This window comes from Schistocerca americana, chromosome 3, assembly GCF_021461395.2.
Source record: "Schistocerca americana isolate TAMUIC-IGC-003095 chromosome 3, iqSchAmer2.1, whole genome shotgun sequence".
Classification (NCBI taxonomy): Eukaryota; Metazoa; Arthropoda; class Insecta; order Orthoptera; family Acrididae; genus Schistocerca; species Schistocerca americana.
Genome location: NC_060121.1, coordinates 494,214,348 through 494,236,690, shown reverse-complemented (window position 1 = coordinate 494,236,690; position 22,343 = coordinate 494,214,348). Strand labels below are relative to the sequence as shown.

The window sequence follows — 22,343 nt, the reverse complement described above, 5'->3', positions numbered from 1 at the left end:
CCAGGGTCTTATATTCCATGATTTTGCGCTCTTTCTGAAAGACTTTGCAGTCAGGCGAGCAAGGTGAATGGTGCTCCCCGCAGTTGACGCAGATGGGAGGCGGGGCACATGGAGTATCGGGATGAGATGGGCGTCCGCAATCTCGACATGTGAGGCTGGAAGTGCAGCGGGAAGACATATGGCCGAACTTCCAGCACTTGAAGCACCGCATCGGGGGAGGGATATAGGGTTTGACGTCACATCGGTAGACCATCACCTTGACCTTCTCCGGTAACGTATCACCCTCGAAGGCCAAGATGAAGGCACCAGTAGCAACCTGATTGTCCCTCGGACCCCGATGAACGCGCCGGACGAAATGAACACCTCTACGTTCTAAGTTGGCGCGCAGCTCGTCATCAGACTTCAAAAGGAGGTCCCTGTGGAAAATAACACCCTGGACCATATTTAAACTCTTATGTGGTGTAATAGTAACGTTAACATCCCCCAACTTGTCACAAGCAAGTAACCTGCGTGACTGGGCGGAGGATGCCGCTTGTATCAGTACTGACCCAGAGCGCATTTTAGACAAGCCCTCCACCTCCCCAAACTTGTCCTCTAAATGCTCGACGAAGAACTGAGGCTTTGTGGAGAGAAAAGACTCCCCATCAGCTCTCGTACAAACTAAGAATCGGGGCGAATAACTGTTACCTCCATCCTGAGACTTACGCTCTTCCCACGGCGTGGCCAGGGAGGGGAACGTTTTCGGATCGTACTTCTGAGCATTAAATTGAGCCCGAGAACGCTTAGAGACTGCTGGCGGCTGGCCGCCAGCGAGAGATGGTGTACCACGCTTCATTGCGGGTCATCCGCCCTGATGCCACCTACTCCGACCAAGGGCCCTCCCTATGGGCGCCACCCAGCCACAGCAAAGGCCACCTGGCAGGATGGCCGTTGCCGGGAGTCCCGATACCCCAGGAGGATAGGCATCTACTCCTTGGCATACGTGGGGAGTTAACGGCGCAGGCATCAGTAGAGCGATCCCTGTGTTGTCAGGGGGCTACAACCAAGAGGGTACATGGCGGCCCCACCACAACGGACTGGTTACCGTGCTGGATCTTAGGTGCAAAAATGTCCAAGGTCGTCGTCGCAGTTAAAAGAAACACTGCAGAGGGCAGCGTGGTAATCGCACCCAGGGACGTATCCTCGCCCAAGAGATCGAAAATGAGCAGGACACCATTGCAACGACGAGCAATCCGGCTAAAGGTCTAATTGCACGACGGATACAGTGCACCATGTAAGGCGCCCTTCCCCAATTGGCTCGCTCTTCGGATAAATTTAGAAAGATGGAGGTAAAACCCGAGAGGGGACCATCACATAAGGCCGAAACATGTGAGACTCCTTTTAGTCGCCTCTTACGACAGGCAGGAATACCGCGGGCCTATTCTAACCCCCGAACCCGCAGGGGGGAAGCCTACCCTGAGGCAGCTTCTGAACAAATTGAACTGCTATTACAACTAAGCAAGGCCTTGGACAGAAGCAATGTTGTCTCCAATACTAGTTCTATACACAAGGAAATCACACACATAATTCAAGCAGGTAGTAACTTCTATCAAACAGTTAAAGGTGTAATCAGGAACAAGAAAGTACCATTAAAATATAAGTCATCTGTGAAACCCCCTCCATACCCCTTTAGACATATGGTTGTAAGACATGGACTCTGAGAAGAAAAGACATCAGCACAATTCAGGCAGCTGAGATGAAGTTTGTTCATAGCACAGTTGGAAAAACACAGACTGATAGAATCCTGAATGAGAAGACAAAATAATTCTGCAGTGGCTGAGATGGTACGGACATAAGTGATTCATGGATGCAAACAAGCTACCAAGACTAATGTATGATTTGAAACTCTTAGAGGAAAGACCAACAGGAAGACCAAGGCACAGGTACAAGGCTATACGTATCATGAAATTTGAACTTGAGCAAAGTGGACACACATGAGACAGGACTGAAGAGGAAGAGAAATTTGAGGACAAAATTGGTGAAGAAGCCTCATTTGTCAACCCACTGAATAAGATGAAATGGCATGGGATAACAGTGGTGGTGGTGATGATGATGATGATGATGATGATGTAGTATTTACCCTGAATCATTAGATAATGAACTATACACTCTACTGTTATATTCTATAATTTGTCAAAGGTACTTGAATATGTCAATTACAATATATTTTTCAGTGAATTATTATTATTATTATTATTATTATTATTATTATTATTTAACAAGAAGAGCTGCAAAAATGGTTCAAATCATATTTGTTTGACGACAAACAACAGACTTCAATAGAAAACAGTCCAGTATTAATCAGTCATCATGCAACTGGGAACTAATCACATGTGATTTCCCACAACTTTCCATTTCAGGACCGTTACTTTTTCTTGTTTATATTAATGACTTTTTACCGATAACATAATCATACACCATTACTGCCGAAGCATTCGCAGCAAAGAACCAGAGTTCGAAGTGTTCATGAAAAGCAATGGAGCTTACATAACACTGGGTACAGAAAGTTGATTGAAACCTGAAAATAACGACAGTGAGATTTTTAAAAAATTTAATTGTATATCGGAAGGATAGGTACATGAGAAATGGCTGTGGTGTATTTGTTGCAGTACACAAGAAACTCAAATTCACTGAGTCAGAAAGTGAAGCTGCATGTGGGACTGTTTAGGCAAGACTCGATATCAGGGATGGGCACAAAATTATAATTGGATCCTTCTATAGCCCAAAAGACTCACCTCCTGATGTAACCAAAAACTTTAGAGAAAATCTCATTTCACTTGTACGTTAAGTTCTCCAATCATACTGTAATCTTCGGTGGACACTTTAAGCATTCAACAGATATCAGGAAACTTACAGTTTTGTTAGTGGTGGCCATGATAAGACATCCTATGAAACTTTACTAAATTCCTTCTCTGAAAACTACCTAGAACAGATAGTTAGGAACCCCACTCACGATGGAAATATGGTGGACCTAATGGCAACAAATGAACCTGACCTCTTTGAGGATTTCCACATCTAAACAAGTATCAGTGACCGTGAGTGGCCGGGGCAACAATGATTACCAAAGTACACAGGACAACTAAACCAAGCAGAAAGATATATATGTTCAGTAAACTAGACAAAAAGTCAGTAGTGTCATATCTCGATGAGGAACTTTAAACTTTCAGCGCAGGGCAGGAACATTAGAGGAACTCTAGCTCAAGTTTAAAAGAATAGTTGACCATGCATTGAATAGACATGTAACCAGTAGAACAGTTCATAATGGGAGGGAACCTCCATGGTATACAGTGACTGTAGAGAAACCTCTAAGGAAACAGAGATTACGGAATAACAGATGAAATACAAAGTGTATGGCTATAGATAGAGAGACGCTGAATGAAATGTGTTTCGAGTCAAGAGAGCAATGTGTGATGCCTTCAATGACTACCGTAGCAGAATATTGTCAAGTGATCTTTCACAGAACTCACAAATTCTGGTCATATGTGAAGGCTTTTAATCACACCAAAGTTAGTGTTCAGCCCCTAGTAAAAGAGACAGGAACTGAAATTGGGGGTAGTAAAGGAAAAGCTGAAATGCTAAACTTCATTTTCAATTGTTCCTTTACAAAAGAAAATCCAAAAGAATCACCCCAATTCATCCTTGCACCAATGAAAAGATAAATGAAGTAAGTATCAGTGTCGGTGGTGTTGAAAAACAGCTAAAATCGGTAAAATTGAACAAAACCATAGGGCTCGATGGAATCCCAGTCAGATTCTATACTGAATTTGCAGCTTAGTTAGCTCCTCTCCTAGCTACAGTCTACCATAGATCCCTCGAAAAAAAATTCATGCCCAGTTCTTGGAAAAAGGCACAGGTCACACCTGTCTACAAGAAAGGTAGTAGAACTGATCCACAAAACTACCATTTAATATCACTGATAATGATTTGTTGTAGAATCTTAGAACATATTCTGAGCTCCAGCATAATGAGGTATCTTGAGCAGAATGACCACCTTAATGCCAACCAACATGGATTTCGCAAAAATCAAACATGTGAAAATTACTCGCACTTTTCTTACATGACATACTGAAAGCTTTGGGTCAAGGCAATCAGGTAATATACACGCAAATAAATTGACATTCTGTGCGGTGTCTGATGGGACCGCCTTTATATGAGAAATGCCTTTGTCGTTGCTCCCAGCAGCCATCACGCCAAGTGTCAACTTAGTTTGCAGATACAGTAGATGCTGTATTTCTCGATTTCTGAAAAGCATTTGACTCAGTACCACTCCTACACTTACTGTCAAAAGTTTGATCATATGGGTTATCAAGTGAAATTTATGACTGGATTGTGGACTTTTTGGTATGGAGGGCACAGCATGTTACCTTGGATGGAGAGTCTTCATCAGATGTAGAAGTAACTTCGGATGCGGCCCAGGGAAGTGTGTCAGGACCCTTCCTGTTCATGTTGTATTAATAATGACCTCATGGACAATATTAATAGTAACCTAAGACTTTTTGCAAATGATGCAGGTATCTACAATGAATTACAGTCTGAAAGCAGCTGCATAAATATTCAGCCAGATCTTGACAAGAGTTGGAAGAAGTGCAGAGATTGGCAACTTTAAATGTTCAGAAGTGTAAAATTGTGCACTTCACAAAATGAAAAAACATAATATACTATGACTATATTGTTAATAAGTCACTGATAGAATTGAACAATTCATATTAATACCTGGGTGTAACACTATGTATGGATATTAAATGGGATGATCACACATGCTCAATCATGGGTAAAGTACCTGGTAGACTTCGGTCTATTGACAGAATACTGGAGAAGTGCAATCCATCTACAAAGGAGGTTGCCTACTAATCATGTGTGCAGCCAGCTCTAGAATATTGCTCAAATGTATTGGAGATGTACCTTATAGGATAACAGGGGATATTGAACACGTACAGAGAAGGGTTGCACAAATTGTTACAGGTTTAGTAACCTCTTGAAGAGAGATGTAAACTAGCCTGAAAGTCTCAATACTTAGCTTTAAATGATAATTCTAGAAATATACTACAATCCCCTACATATCACTCACATAGGAATCGTGAAGACAAGATTGGAATAATTACAGAATGCACAGAGGTGTTCACACAATCATTCTTCCTGTGCTCCGTACATGAATGGAACAGAAAGAAACCCTAATAACTGATACAATGGGATGTTTCCTTTGCCATGCACTTCACAATAGTTTGCTGAGTGTGGATGTAGACACAGACATAAATTATGTGATCAAAAATTTCCGGACACCTGGCTGAAAATGATTTACAAGTTCGTAGCACCCTTCAGCGGCAATGCTGGAATTCAATATGTCGTTCGACCACCCTCAGTCTTGAGGACAGCTTCCACTCTCATTCAGGTGCTGGAAGGTTTCTTGGAGTACTGCACTGAGGAGAGGTACCACTGTTGGTTTGGTGAGGCCTGGCATGAAGTCGGCATTCCAAAACATTCCAAAGGTGTTCTATAGGATTAAGGTCAGGGCTCTCTGCAGTTCAGTCCATTACAGGCATGTTACTGCCCTGTAACCACTCGCCACAGGCCATGCATTATGAACAAGTGCTCGATCATGTTGAAAGACTCAATCGCCATTCCCACATTGCTCTTCAACAGTGGGAAGCAAGAAGGTGCTTAAAACATCAATGTAGGCCTGTGCTGTGATAGTACCACACAAAACAAGGAGGGGTGCAAGCCCCCCTCCATAAAAAACACGACCACACCATAACACCACCACTTCCGAATTTTACTGTTGGCACTACACACGCTGGCAGATGACGTTCACCGGGCATTTGGCGTACCCACACCCTGCCATCAGATCGCCACACTGTGTACCGTGGTTGGTAGATTGGATTAAAAGAGGGGGAAAAGGACCAAACTACAGGGTCATCAGACCCTTGTTCCGAATAAAACAATGCCACAGTGTGAGAATAAAACAAACAAGACTAACAACCCAAAACGGAATGAAAGGAAAAATCACAAGAACGACGAAGAGCAACAAACATGTAAATGAACAAAAGGGGCCAAGAAAACCACAAAAACACAAGAAACAGGATGAAAAGATTAAAACAACAAAGCAGATTTCCATGGCTGGCTGACCATGAGAATAAAAAAGGAGAAGCCAGCCACTCTGCAACACATTAAAATCTCCACTATAGAAGCACTAGGGTGGAGGACACACAGGCACAAAGGATATACACTAAAACTTAGATCAAATGATAAAACCCACCCTCACGAATAAAACATAAAGCTAAATCAGGCAATGAGGCATTATTAGATAAAATTGGCGGCAACGAGTCAAAGTGAGCCAGTGCACCAGAATATGGGCCACTGTCAACCGATTACCGCACAGACACTCAGGAGGGTCTGCACTGCGCAGGAGGTAACCGTGGGTCGCCCAAGCGTGGCCAATGCGAAGTCGGCATAGGGCAACTAATTCACTGTGAGAGGCCTGCGTCGAAGTCTTCTACACATTCGTAGTCTCCTTAATGACATGCAGTTTGTTGTGTGTACTGTTATACCATTCCGTCTACCAAAGTTGAAAAACCCTATAGCATAAATTAGAATGCAGGTCAGGTTCAGATATGCCCATCTCCAGAAGCAGTTTCCGCGTAGGCTGTCGGCAAATTCGTTGCCTGACATGTCCTGGGGTCCACACGAACACCACTGAATGACGGGACCGGTCCAGGGCACAGACTCCTGCATGGACACTACCAAAGGATTACGAGGTTAGCACCGGTTGACAGATTGTAGGCTGTTCAAGGAGTCAGTACACAGAAGAAACAATTCCCCTGGGCATGAACGGGTATACTGAAGTGCACGAGAGATGGCCACCAGTTCTGGAGTGAATATACTGCAGCCACTGAGCAAGGAATGCTGTTCAAAATGGCCTCTGTGGATGTAGGCGAAGCCAACATGGTCATCAGCCATCGAGCCATCGGTGTAAACCACTTCAGAGGCCCAGAACACGTCAAGAATCAAGAGGAAGTGACAGCGGAGAGCAGCAGGAGTAACTGAGTCCTTAGGGTCATGTGAAAGGTCCACACAAATCTGTGGCCTATGTGTACACCACTGAGATGTATGCAAATGGACCTGGATGGGAGGTGGTAAAGGGAAGGACTCCAGTTCCGACAGAAGGGATCGCACGCGAACCGCCATCATTAGCCCTGACCTGGACCACAGATACTGAAGATGAACTGCCGCGGGTGGAAAAAGGAGATGGTAATTCGGATGCTCAGAACTACGAATGTCTGCAACATAACTGGCGAGCAGTTGTGCATGTCGGATCTGCAATGGAGGGACTCCAGCCTCCATGAGAACACTGGTCACCGGACTCATTCTAAAAGCTCCCGTCGCTAGGCGAACACCACAGTGATGCACTGGGTCGAGTACATGCAACGCTGAGGGTGCTGCCGAACCATAAACCTGACTCCCATAGTCAAGGGGGGTTTGAACAAGGGCTTTGTAGAGCTGCAGCAGTGTAGAGCGATCTGCACCCCAGTTGGTGTTGCTCAGGCAGCAGAGGGCATTGAGATGCTGGCAGCACTTCCACTTAAGTTGACGAAGGTGAGGTAGCCAAGTCATTCAGGCATCGAAATCAGTTCTAAGAATCGAGATGGCTCCACTACAATAAGTGGATTGCCATTTAGGTGAAGTTCTGATTTCGGATGAACAGTACGACGCCGACATAAGTGCACGACACACGACTTAGTGGCCTAAAACAGGAAGCCGTGGGCAAGAGCCCATGACTGCACCTTATGGATGGATCCCTGTGTTGCTAACAGCAACATTAGTACTGGTGGAGCACTACGAAATACAGAAGTCGTCTGCATACAGAGGGGGTGAGACGGACGGCCCTACAGCTACTGCAAGACCATTTATGGCCACAAGAAATAGTAATATACTCCATACAGAGCCCTGCGGGACCCCATTCTATGGATATGGGGAGGGGGGGGGGGGGGGGGGGAGGGGGGAGAGGGGGGGGCAATCAGTTGCAACAATTATGCATATAATGAGTTGTTGAAGGTCGTTTGTCGTGGAAAAACTGGCAACTTCGAACATCATTATGTTTTCCGCAAACAAAGTTGTATTTCACAAATGTTATTGTCTTCATAATGTTAACCACGTATAGTTAACGGAAGACGTAGAAACGATATTCCGAAACGAATACGTATAGCGTAAGTCAAACGTTCGAATTAGAATAGAAACCCCACGAACACAAATTTGCTGTGGCAGGTATGAAATATAAGCTCCGTTACTCGCTCGTTACACTTTAAGGACAGATGTTGAATGGGCCGAAACGAGCCGCCGCATAAAAGCGTAGCTGCGTGCTAACTTCGAAAGAAGGTAGATGCGGTCCCTAGCGCAACTTATAACATCGTCGAAAATCAGTGCGGACGTGAGAGCTTTGGTACACCCCATTAAACAAACGGAAAAATGGAGGCAGTACAATTGGAGAGCGATCCGCCTTCACCAAAATGCATTAGCAATTCTTTTATATATATATATATATTTGAATTACGAAAAACTAATAATAAAAAAACATGTTGTATGGCGTGAGATTAGATCCGGCGACCTTCCGATTACAAACCCGAGTGCTTACCGCTGCGCCACGGCGCTGTATAACATTACTAACCGTAGAGGGCATTTCTCCGCAATGGTTTATTTTAGCTGTCGATTTTCTCGACAACGGCTGAGAAGTGCATCTTGGTGCTTTGCCACATTACACCTCTGGCCATGAGCTTTTATTATGCGCAGTATGAATCGAATCTGAATTTCACAATTGGCGGCCTCCCCTTGTTAGTGTAGAGCAAAAAAGACAGGAACAAGGTGTTGGCATCTGGAAAAGGCTGTTCTGATGGCAGACTCGAGGGACACAAGATTATCAGTGGTAGAGCGATCGTGACAGAAACTGTCCTGACATGGAGCCAGTAGGCCACGTGACTCCAGGACCCAACCCAACTGCCGACACAACATACATTCCAGCAGCTTACAAACAATGTTGGTGAGGATGATGGTCTGATGGCTATCCACTTCAACTGGATTTTTACCGGGTTTGAGCACTGGAATGATGGTACTCTCCCACCATTGCAATGGAAAGACACCGTCCCACCAGATCCGGTTGAAGACGATGAGGAGATTGCGCTTGTAGTCAGATAAGAGATGTTTAATCATCTGACTGTGGGTCCAATCTGACCCAGAACCAGTGACAGGGCAATGTGCAAGGGCACTGAGGAGCTCCCACTCCATAAATGGGGTGTTACAGGGTTCACTGTGGTGTGTAGTGAATGAGAGGGGATCGCGTTTTCTGCTGCAGAAACAACTGTGGTAGTCACCTGCTCAACCATCACATCGATGTTACCATGTGGGGGAGAGTCAACGGTGACATCAGAGATGAAACTTTCCCAGTCCGCCTTGTTTAAAGCTCATCTGGGCAGGCGTCCATGAGCCTGACGCCACGACAGTGACAGGAAGATGGGGAAGTGGTCACTACCACACAGGTCACCATGTGCTCTGCAATGGATAGTGAGAGAAGTCCTGGGCTGCAAATTGATAAACCAGTGGCCGAGTAACTTCCTTGAGCCACACTGAAATGGGTAGTGGCCCCAATATTTAAAAGGCAGAGGTCGAGTTGTGACAGTAAATTTTCGACATCTCTGCCTCAGCCAGTAAGCATTAAAATCTCCCAAAAGTAAGAAAGGTTTAGGTAGTTGATCAACCAGTTCTGCTAGTACATTCTGGGGTACTTCACCATCTGGAGGAAGATATACGTTGCAGACAGTTATTTCCTGTGTCGTCCGTATTCTGACAGCCACAGGTTCAAGAGGGGTTTGACGAAGCACAGTTTCACTACAGACTGAGTTTAGGACATAAAGCTTACTCCATCAGACACTTAATTATAGTCACTATGGTTCCTGTAATATCCCTTATCACCGTGGAGGGCAGGGGTCCACATTGGTGGGAACCAGGTTTCCTGGAGGGCAATGCAGAAAGCAGGTGTAAAGCTTAACAGTTGCCACAGCTCAGCCAGGTGGTGGGAAAAACCACCGCAATTCCACTGGAGGATGACGTGACCATGAGACTGGGAAGGCATGAAACACCCAATGAGGCAGTCTACGCCCCAGGCTCACCTGCTGCCACCAACTTATTTCCTGAACAGGCTATATCCATTGTCTCTGAGGGTCTGGCGAGATCTAGGTCCTCAGCAGACACCAGAAACTTCACCTCATCCGCAGAAGCAGGGCTTGTATGTAGCGGTAGTGTGGGTGCCACCACAATTTCTTTGTTCTTGGAGTCTTCTTTTCCGATTTCTTGTGGTGTTCCTTGGGTTTCCCTGGCTGGGAAGACTTCACTGAATCAGTCTCCGGGCCTGATGATGAGTGTGAAGCCCTATGACCAGCTGTTTTTGGGCTCTTTCCCACTAGCAGAAACCTGGGAAGGAGTCACCCAAGGGACCCATTCCTAGCGAGAGGAGCCAAAGAAGCATTATGGTTCACTGGCTCAGAAGTGCGGACTGAGATCCCCAATGGTTGGGGGGGGGGGGGGGGGGGATGTTACTCCTGAAGTAGATGGTGGAGGAGCAACAGGGAAGGAAGTGCCCCCCACTATCAAGGGGGCAGGTGTAGTCTCCCGGTTCTGAGAGGCGACAGGAATACGAGGAACTGATGGGGCAACAACTGTTCTCATAGTGGCGGCATATAAGGTGGTCATATCCACAGGATGTAGGCGCTCAAATTTCCTCTTAGCCTCAGTGTAGGTCAGTCGGTCCCGGGTCTTATATTCCATGTTTTTCCTCTCTTTCTGTAAAATCCTGCAGTCTGACGTGCAAGGTGAATGATACTCTCTGCAGCTGACACACATGGGAGGCGGGGCACGTGGTGTATTGGGAAGCAATGGACATACACAATCTCGACAGGTGGGGCTGGAAGTACAGCGGGAAGACATATAGGTGAACTTCCAGCACTTAAAGCACCGCATCGGGGGAGGGGTATATGGCTTGACGTCACAGTGGTGGACCATCACCTTGACCTTCTCGGGTAATGTGTCACCCACGAAAGCCAAGATGAAGGCACCGCTGGCAACCTGATTATCCCTCAGACCTCGATGGACGAGCTGGACGAAATGAACATCTCATCGCTCTAAATTGGTACGCAGCTCATCATCAAACTGCAAAAGAAGGTCCCTGTGGAATATAATATCTTGGACCATATTTAAGGTCTTATGAGGTGTGATGATAACAGAAACATCTCACTACTTGCCACAAGCAATTAATGCCCATGACTGGGCAAAGGATGCTGTTTTTATCAAAACTGACCCAGAGCGCATTTTGGACAAGCCCTTCACCTCCCCAAACTTGTCCTCCAGATGCTCCACAAAAAACTGAGGCTTCATGGGCTTGAAAGATTCCCCATGAACTCTCACACATACGAGATACTAGCACAAATAATCTTCACTGCCATCCTTAGCCTGGCATTCCTCCCGTGGTGTGACCAGGGAGAGGAACAATTTGGGGTCACATTTCTTGGCACTGAAGTTAGACTTTGCCCACTTAGAGATAGATTGCTGGCGGCAGACCACCAGCTAGAGATGACGTACTACTCTTCATGGTGTGTCATCTGTTCTGATGCCACCCACTCCAACCAGGGGGCCTCCCCATGGGTGCCACCCAGCCGCGGCAAAGGCCACATGTAAGGATGACCATTGCAGGGAGTCCCGATGCCCCAGGGTGACAGGCATCTACTGCTCAGCATAAGAGGGGATTTAATGGCGCAAATATCAGCAGAGCGATCCCTGCGTTGTCAGGGGGGCTACAACCAACAGGGTACGCAGCGGACCTACCACAACAGACTGGCTACCACGCTGGACATGACTTGCTAAGAAGACCATGTTCATAATCGGCACAGAAAGTGACACTGCATAGGCATGGTGGAAAACACACCCAGGAAGGTGTCCTCGCCCAAGAGATGGAGAATGAGCAGGACTGCAGTGTGGTGACAAGAAAGTGGGCTAAAGATCTCACTGCACAATGGACACGATGCACCATGTAAGGCGCCCTTCCCCAATTGGCTCGCTTTTCGGGAAAATTTTGAAAAATGGAGGCCTAACCCTACAGGGGACCATCACATAAAGGCCAAAACGTGTGAGACTCCTTCTAGTCGCCTCTTACGTCAGGTAGTAATACCTTGGGCCTGTTCTAAACCCCTGGACCCACAGGGGGACGGGGGGGGGGGGGGGGGGGGGGGGTTACCGTGATTCATCACGCCACACAACATTCTTCCACTGTTCAATCGTCCACTGTTCACACTCCTTACAGCAAGTGAGGCATTGTTTGGCATTTACCGACATGATTTGTGGCTTATGAGCAGCTGCTCGATCATGAAATCCAAGTTTTCTCACCTCCCACCTAGCTGTCATAGCACTCGCAGTGGATCCTTATGCAGTTTGGAATTCCTGTGTGATGGTCTGGATAGATGTCTGTCTATTACACATTACGACCTCTTCAACTATCAGCGGTCTCTGTCAGTCAACAGACAAGGTTGGCCTGTACGCTTTTGTGTTGCGTGTGTCCCTTCATGTTTCCACTTCGCTATCACATCTGAAACAGTGGACCTAGGGATGTTTAGGAGTGTAGAAATCTTGTGTACAGACATATGACAAGTGACATCCAATCACATTCTAAGTCCGTGAATTCTGCAGAGCACCCAATTCTGCTCTCTCACGATGTCTACTGATGACTACTGAGGTCACTGATATGAAGTACCTGGCAGTAGATGGCATCACAACGCACCTAATATGAAAAACGTATGTTTCTGGGGGTGTCCGGATACTTTTGATCACATAGTGTGGAGGTGGATACAAAGTACGCTCTTTTTTGCAGATGGCACAAACACTGCAAGAAGTAGCAAATCAAGTAGTCTTAGAAAAAATAGTTGTTGTAATTTTTATGGGCACTAATAATGTGACTACCTGTCAAAAGCCTGAACAACCACCTTTTGCACCACCAACCATTGCGAGACATGCAGGAAAAGAATCAATGAGGTTCTGCAAGGTACCGACAGGGATGTGGAGCCCTTTAGACTCCAGTGCTGCAGCCAGCTGATGATTCATGGTGCAAACAGCCCGATTGAGGTGGTCCTGCATATTCTCAATCGGGTTTAAATCCAGGGGGACTGGTGGTCAGGGGAACACAATAAACTCATCCTGGTGCTCTTCGAAACAGGTACATACACTGCAAGCTGTTTGACATGTTGCATTATCCACTGGTACATATACCGTTGTTCAAAGGAAAAATGAACTGCATGTAGGGGTGGACAAGGTCACCCCAAGGACAGATGCAGACTTCTGTTGCTCCACTGTGCTTTTCGGAATGATGAGTTCACCCACAGAATGCCACAAAAACATTCTCAAGACCATAATGTTCCCCTCGTTTGATTTCAGACATTACACACCAACTGCCTTCTGTTTGATGGAACATAAAATGTAATTTATCAGGGAAGGTCATCTGTCGCCACTCAACCGACGTCCAGTTGCAGTATTTGTACGTAAATTCCAGCCCGCATTGCCAATGAACAGTAGTCAACACGGGTGCATGAACCAGGCACCTGAATGTTCACTGAATGGTCCTTGAGGAGACATTGTTGGTAACCCCCTTTGTTTACTTGGGTGATCAGCCTGTCAACAGCTGCACATGTATTCACCCAAACACATCTCCACAGCCATCACTCACTTTGTCACTTACGGCTTGTGGTGCACCGGAGTTGTCTTGGCACCAGTTTGGATAGTGTCATTCTGCCATCCATGGTACACTTCAATCACAGCAACATGTGAACAGTTCACAAACTTACAGTCATATCGGAAACATTGTCACCCTTGACCCGAGAGCCAATTACCATGCCTTTGTGGACACCAGATAAATTGCTCCACTTCTGCATTACGACAACAAATGCACTGTTTTCCGTGTAGCCCAACACGCTTTATATACCTTCCACGGCTAGTCCTACCACCTGTAAGCAGTTATTGCATGCCGACATCAACTACAGGTGGTGGTCTCATTAATGTAACTGGATCATGTAAACTACTTACTAGCCAATCCCTTGTCCCTAAAGCTTAAAAGACACACTATATATCATTCACATCTCGTAAAGCCCGCTTTACACTGACGCAGACAGAACAGATTCTGTACTGAATTTGCAGCCGAGTTAGCCCCTCTTCTATAACACATCATAGATAGCTCGAACAAAAAAACCGTGCACAGTTCCTGGAAAAGGCACAGGTCACACCTGTCTACCAAAAAAGTAGTAATGCTCCACAACACTATCATCTAATATCCTTGACACTGATTTGTTGTAGAATCTTAGAACATATCCTGAGTTCCAGTTTAATGAGATACCCTGAACAGAATGATTTTCTTCTCAATGTCAGCCAGCATGGATTTTGAAAACATCGACCATGTGAAACCCAACTCGCACTTTTCTCACATGACATACTGAAAGCTTTGTATCAGGGCAACCAGGTAGATGCATTTGACTCAGTAACGCATGTAGGCTATGCTTATTGGCCAAAAGTACGATCATATGAGGGTATCAATTCAAGTTTGTGACTCGATCGAGGACTTTTTGGTAGGTAGGACACAGCAAGTTATCTTGGATGGGGAGTCATCATCAGATGTAGAAGTGATTTCGAGTGTGCCCCAGGGAACTGTGTTGGGACCCTTGCTGTTCATCTTGTATACTAACGACTTTGCAAACAATATTAATAGTAAAATCAGTCTTTTTGCAGACAATGCAGTTATCCATAATGAAGTACTATCTGAAGTAAGAAGCATAAATATTCACTTAGATCTCAATAAAATTTCAATGTTGTGCAGATATTGGCAACTTGCTATAATTCAGAAATGTAAAATTTTGCACTTCACAAAACAAAAAAATTAGTTATCCTGTGACTATAATATTAATGAGTTACTGCTGGAATCGGCCAACTCATACAAATACCTGGGTGTAGCACACTGTAGGGATATGAAATGGAATCATCACATAGGTTCAGTCGTGGGTAAAGCACGTGGTAGACTTTGGTTTATTGGTAGAACACTATGGACGTGCAATCAATCCAACAAGGCTGCTTACAAATCACTCGTACAACCATTTCGAGAATATTGCTCACATTTGTGGGACACAAACCTGATAGGACCAATAGGCCGTATTGAAACACACACAGTGAAGAGCAGCACAAATGATCAAAGGTTTATTTAATCCTTGAGAGAGCGCCACAGAGATACTGAAGTAGCTGAACTGGAAGGCTCTTGAAGATAGACATAAACTATCCTGAGAATGTCTATTAATAAGGTTTCAAGAACTGGCTTTCAGTGATTACTGTAGGGGTGTAGGCCTACAACAACCTCCTATGTATTGCTCATACAGAGATTGTGAGGATAAGATTAGAATAATTACTGCACGCGCACACGCACACACAGGCATTCAAACAATCATTTTTCCCACATTCCATACACGAATGGAACAGGAAAAAACCTTAATACCTGGTACGATGGGACGTACCCTCTGCCATGCACCTCACAGTGGTTTGCAGAGTACACATATATAGATGTAGAACTGAACGAGCATCAAGAAATGAGAATTTTCTCTGGTATAAATGGTAGACTAATATGGGCAGGCACCATTTGGCCACATTTGGTTCAAATTCGCTGGTATTTGGTCATGTTCGGCTGGTTATTGGTCTTTCAGAGAAACATCAAAGGCAGTTTGCATCCTCTCCACTTTGGTGCTAGCAGCACACAGGGAATTTGTTGGGCACTTTGCATAGTTTATTTTTGTAGTTGGCATGAGTTGTGTGAGGGATGGAGTGGTTTCATGAGAATGTAATGTGAGAAACATGATAAATTCTTTAGACATTTCCATCAGGCATGAACAGAGTGAGTAAGCACAAACTTCGTATTTATTTTTATTACAAAGTAATAGCACAATAAATTTCTTTGAAGGGAAACAATTACAAATACGTATGTATCACACTGCTTAAAATAAATTTACTCAAGACCTGACTGATTTTATTCCTTACATTGGTTGGTTGGTTGGTTGGTTGGTTGATTCAGGGGAAGGGACCACACAGTGAGGTGATCAGTTTCATCGGATTAGGGGAGGATGGGGAAGGAAGTTGGCTGTGCCCTTTTACAGGACCTATCGCGGCATTTGCATGAAGCAATTTATGGAAATCATGGTAAACCTAAATCAGGATGGTTGGACACTTGTCTGAACCATAATCCTCCAAAATCTGAGTCCAGCTGTAATTACTACTGCACCACCGTGCTCAGTACATTCATTGTAGCTGTAATTACATGGACGACGTATCACCGAACTATTTCAGCAGTAATAAGCAAATAAATAAACACTGTTTACCTGTGATCATACTATCTGCCCTCTAACAAACTTTATAGTAGATTTTTATTAAGTAGGTTATATGACAGGCTGCATATATGTTCACATTTCATCAACAATCTTTTTTATTTTCTTTATGTGAACTTAAATAAAATTCTATAAGTGCTTTGCATTATATCACTGGAGACATTGGAAAATATTTGAAACAGAGAAGTTATCTAAGTGTGAAACAATTTTAATTTCTCCCTTAAATTTCCCCCTCAATTATTATGACAATCCAGCAAAGAGGCTCTAACTGATATACGTGCAAAGTTTTGGAATAATGCTAAGGCTGGAGTTGCAATTCAGTTTTAAATACACTCATTCCACACATTCACACTTGTGTACAAAAGCAGACAAACAGGCTTACATTCTTTTCCTACACTGTTTTGTTCCTTCATCAAAATCAAGTGAAACCTGTCTGGTAAGCATTATTAGCAAAAAGCAATTGCACAGCTCATTTTCTTTCCTATAATGAACACTGGTGAGTTGTCTGTGAATGCTCTTTTACTTCCATTTGCTCCAGTGTAAAGGAGGCTTAATAAGTTTCCTCCCAATATACCTGCTGGATATGTTAACTACTGCCTCCAATGTATTTATTCACTGAGGAAATTTGTCACAGTAAAATAACTGCTCAGTTCATGGAATCAATATTAGAAATACAAATAATCTTCATAAGGATTTCAGGACATTTACTTTGGTCCAGAAAGGTGCCCATTATTCAGGAACATGCCTTTTCAATAACTTGGCAGCAGCTGCAAAAAAATATAACTGGTAATGAAGTTCAGTTTAAGAAGAGATAAAAGGATGTATTGGTGGCCAACTCCTTCTACTGTTTCGTATTATTTCTGAGTAGAACCAATCAATGTACAAAATACCTACAAATTATCAAATAATGTGTTCCATACAATCCAGCACCGTAATGTTGGCAGTGTATACAATAGTTGTGAACTGATTTTCTGTTTCATTAAGAGCAACTGTAAGAGCCTCAGAATTATCATATATGCACCGTAGCATATTGTGTGTTTTTACTTTTTCCTGAGAAATTTGTAGTACCTATTTCACTTAGTATCTTGGAAGGGTTACGAGCACATCTTTTTTTCATTTTGTAAACTTATACAGTCTACTCTTTTTTTATGATATGTTCTACATCTCTGAGGATCTACTCTCTATGAAACAAAAAGTACAACTAATATAATATTCCTCTTCCATTCTTCAAATCTACCTCTTCCTCCTCTACAATTCAAAAAAGTAAGCTTTTCTCTGAAGCATATATTTTAATCGAGCTTCCTTGTGAATTGAAGGTGATTTTTGACAAACTACACAATCTGAAGACAGAGGTAAGTGTCTCTCTCCTGACAAACCCTTACTCTCTGCAGAGATACCAAAATACCCTTGAACTGAACCAAATTTTGAGTTTGATGAAAGGTTGGAACATGATGAGCCTGTCGAGCAAGTTTCTCCATCTTGTGTGGTCTGCCAATCAGCTAATTCCTCATGTGGATGTATGGACAATATATGTCAGATGAACTGAAGCATTCAATACCGTTTTGGCAACTTAGAAAAAAAACTGTCATTTTTCAATTTAACTTAGATCTCTAACTGCACTACAGATCAGTTTATCCCTACATGTAACATTTGTATTCACATTCATTGACTTCGCCACCCCAAAACCTATCACTTTTAACCTACCCTAGATCTCAGGATATGTTACAAATCTGTCTGCCACTACCCACATCCTGAAACCTGCCTTAAGTTATGTATTGCAGCCTGCCTAAAATCTTGGTTGTGATGACAGACATCTGTAGACCACAGCCCAAAGTCTAGGGTAGATTGGAAAGTGGGAATCTGGCTGAGAGTTGGCAAAGTCATCAAATATGAAAGTAGAAAATCTGGTTGTACTAACTAAATGACCAGTAGCAAACACTAATGTTTATGTAAGGGGATTTCAATACGTAACTTTTGCTCAAAAAGTAGCACACATACAACAGATATAGCACTATTGTCAAGTGTTCTATCTCTCTCTGTGTTTGCACATATATGATGTCGCAGGCTATGTCGTCATTTTATGTTGCATGTTGGAGTCGACATCGGGTTTGGGTGACCACAAACGTCTGCTTAATGCGAAAAGTCAAAATGTAAGCAACAGTTCAAAAATATATTCCCTTCACCCTGTCTACGATGATGTATCACTTTTTAGAAATTATGCCTACAATAATTCGTCATATACAAAGTTATTTATGGAAAAGTTTTTTAAAAACGATCTATAACAAAATAATTACATATGTTTCTGGCCAAAAGTTGGTATCAGTCTCCATTTGGCATCTCTACAAAGAAACCTAGCACTGTGCACTGAAAAAGCTATATTTAATACAAAAATGTTATCTTTGCTGTATTACGAGTTGCTTAAAGCACATAAAATTCACTTGGGAATTTAAAAATACCATTGCATTAATAACGTCCGTAATAGAATGGAGAGCGGAATACTGACCAGCTATGTAAGTTCTTAACCTACATAAATAACTTGATTTAAAAATAAAAGTTTTTGTGATTCTTAAACATAATAGCAAAGAAAACCGAGATTGCTGGTGGTAAAAACAAAATTGTGTAACCATTTAATACTCGATGTTTTAAATGAAAAAGTGGCTAAGACAGCAACGATAAAAATAGCAACATAGTGTAAGGGCAACAGCGTTTTACGGCATTTGGCTCTTTCCAATTGTTTTAAAACCATGCACAATTTTTCCCCATAATTATGAATGAGCGAACGTAAGCTTTATTCCGACACGACTATTAATATTTCAGCAGTCGTTGTTACTGACTGTTTATGAATGAGATGACTCGTTCCGCCGTCATTTAGGGATTCACGGAAGGCAATGTATGAATGAAGGGATCAATGCACGACAATTTCATCAACCACAAACAGACATTATGCACGATAATTTCACTAACCACAAACAAACATTAATCTAGTCTACACAACTTAAATTGTAGCAGGAATTGCTTTGAAATAACACTTTATATATATATATATATATATATATATATATATATATATATATTCGGTAACGCTGTTGCAGCCGAAAGGTCACTGATGATGTCTTACCACTCATTGCAAAACTTAGAAAAATTACAGATTGTTTAAGAAATATCAACAGCTCGCACTGCAATAACTAGAAAACAACTTTTACAACCAAAACCAATTACACAGCGTCAAGGAAATGGCGCGAAACACTTGCGCTAGTTCTTGTTCCCATTGTAGCCAACTGTAAACTACGAATTTTCTTCTCAGAGCACTTTCTTCTACCTCCCTGATACGGGTAGGTTGGCTCCCTATATCGCGAAGCTGCCAAGAAGGAACCTCCTTGATATATGCCTTTTACTTTGTAATATACCTTTCCCTCAAAACACAAAGCAAAACATAATGCCGATTGCCGTGAACGTATGGGTTAGTTGTGTGTTGTTGTTATAGGAAGTGCGTTGAGTGAAGTTACTGTATTTTATGGAATGACACCTTTCGTATTGAAACATAATGATGCATACCATTCACAGACAAGTCCATTTCGTGAGAAGAATTGTATCTGACGTTACTCGAGTTTTTAAAAATACTGCGGTAGCGAAACACCAAGTGTGCCCACACGTGAGAATTCTGAGTAGTGTACGGTTCAATAGTTCTACGTTGCACTGTATACAGAAGAGTGATAACATTGATGGAGATGCGGCAAGTATAACAAACGGAAACCCTGATCTGGAGAAAAAACTTAAAATTCTTAACTTAGAGATAGATGTCTTACGACAAGAAGGCGCGCAAGTTCCTGAGAACGTGAATACAGAACAATGGAAAGAACTATTATCGATGCCAACAAGAAGTAAGAGACTAAAATACCTGAAGTACCTTTGGAAAATAGAAATGAAGGAGTTGAGCAGGCTGAAGAAAAAACAGATGCGACAACAGGAAAGATTGAAGGGGTTGGAACGTGCTGGACAAGAAGAGAACGCTCACATTCAGTACGGTTTAGGCAAAAATACTTTGTTTTTGCGTGTGTATGATACTACCATAAACCGATTTTATAACAGTAGGCTTTTGACCGCTATGATGTTTGGTCAGAAGCTTGTGATGGATTGTAGTTACGATTCGCAGATGGTGAAGCGTGAGGCGCAAAATTGCGCGAAGCAGCTCATGATGGCATTTGCAGAGAATCGGTTACACGATGATCCGTTTGATTTACATTTGTGTAATATTAACCGCGAAAGTGTAACAATGCAAGAGTTGCACAAATTTATTAACCCGCTGTATGAAGATCATTTTCCACTTAATTTAACGGAAAATAGTTACTTGGACTTGTTTCCCAAAGACAAAATTGTCTATTTAACACCACATTGTCGAGAAGAATTAATAAATTACGATCATGAAGCTGTCTATGTTATAGGCGCCGTAGTTGATAAATCAAGTTTAGGCCCTGTTTCCTTAGCAAAAGCCAAACGCGAAGGTGTGAAAATGGCAAAACTTCCTCTTGACAGGTACCTAACTTGGGGTGCAGGTAGTGGAAAATCTCTTACATTGAACCAGATGATACAGATATTGTTGGAAATCAAAACAAGCGGAGACTGGGGGAAAGCTTTGTCTTTTGTACCTAGAAGGAAACTGATTACGACAGCAGAAAGGGAAACAGCTTTTTTAAAAGGAAGGAATAACTATGAATTTAGAAGACCTGTGGAGGTTAGAAAAGCTTGGAATACAAAGTGAATAAATTGCAACTATTGTTATTCGCTGCAGTAACACATCAGAGTTACTACTCTAACTCTTTTTGTACTTGTGAGCTGTGTAACTATAAGTTGAGTGTTTCATATATTTTTATACTTTCTGTTCTGTTGGTCTGATAAGTACTGTTCACAAGCTAGTTAATCATACAGAAGATATGCAAAATAATAAGCTTGGAATATAAAAAGAAATGTAAATTGCTATGTTACATGCAATAAAGTAAATAATATTTATTATCCATTCCAAGTAATGTAATTCACTGTTAACTTATTATATATAAATTATATAGAGAATACAAACTTGGAGGTTAATTCATCCAGTATACATAAGCAATGTTTGTGTTGTGGTCTTCAGTCTGAAGACTGATTTGCTGCAGCTCTCCATGCCGCTCCATCGTGTGCAAGCCTCTCCATCTCCCAAGTAAATACTGCAACCTACATCCTTCTGAATCTGCTTACTATATCCATCTGTTGGTGTCCCTCTACAACTTTTACACCCCACTTCTCTCCAGTACAAAATTGGTGATCCCTTGATGTCTCAGAATGTGTCCTACCAACTGATCCCTTCTTCTAGTCAGGTTGGGCCACAAATTTCTTTCCTCCCCAATTCTTTTCAGTACCTCCTCTCATTAGATATGTGATCTAGCAATCTAATCTTCAGCAGTCTTCTGTAGCACCATATTTAAAAAGCTTCTCTTCTCTTTATGTCTAAGCTGTTTATCATTCATGTTTCATTTCCTTACATGCTTTTAGAAAAGACTTCCTGCTATACTCAATGTTAACAAATTTCTCTTCTTCACAACAGCTTTTGTTACCATTGCCAGCCTACATTTTATACCCTCTCATAGGCTTTCATCAGTTAATCTTCTGCCTTAAGTGTCTCATTTCCCAATCTAATTCTTGTAGCATCATCTGATTTAATTTGACTACATTCCATTATCCTTGTTTTGCTTTTGTTGATGTTCATCTTATATCCTCCTTTAGAGACATTGTCCATTCCATTCAACTGCTCCTCCAAGTCCTTTGGTGTCTCTGACAGAATTACAATGCCATCAGCAAACCTCAAAGTTTTTTTTCTTCTCCCTGGACTCAAAT

The 22,343-nt window shown here is 42.8% G+C and overlaps 2 protein-coding genes across 4 annotated transcripts in view; one reads left to right on the top strand and one right to left on the bottom strand.

Moving 5' to 3' along the window:
• Window positions 1–19,739, bottom strand: part of LOC124605483 (mini-chromosome maintenance complex-binding protein) — an 89,372-nt gene extending 69,633 nt beyond the window's left edge. The window contains exon 1 of one of the 3 annotated variants that reach the window (XM_047137205.1): window positions 19,594–19,739. In XM_047137205.1, the coding sequence (XP_046993161.1) occupies window positions 19,594–19,600 (7 nt within the window). In that variant the 5' untranslated portion in view covers window positions 19,601–19,739. Of the gene's footprint in view, window positions 1–18,769; window positions 18,799–19,309; window positions 19,359–19,593 lie in introns of those variants that run through there. The other 2 variants (XM_047137204.1, XM_047137206.1) reach the window with 2 other exon arrangements.
• Window positions 19,740–19,857: 118 nt separating this feature from the next.
• Window positions 19,858–21,489, top strand: LOC124605484 (mitochondrial ribonuclease P protein 1 homolog). The gene has a single exon (XM_047137207.1). It carries the CDS (start codon window positions 20,020–20,022, stop codon window positions 21,232–21,234), a length of 1,215 nt encoding a protein of 404 aa, XP_046993163.1. The 5' UTR covers window positions 19,858–20,019; the 3' UTR covers window positions 21,235–21,489.
• The last annotated feature ends 854 nt before the right edge of the window (window positions 21,490–22,343 follow it).

What these genes read in the sequence shown, in the direction of transcription:
- LOC124605484 (XM_047137207.1), top strand. Translation starts at nt 20,020, where the DNA reads ATGATGCATACCATTCACAGACAAGTCCATTTCGTGAGAAGAATTGTA.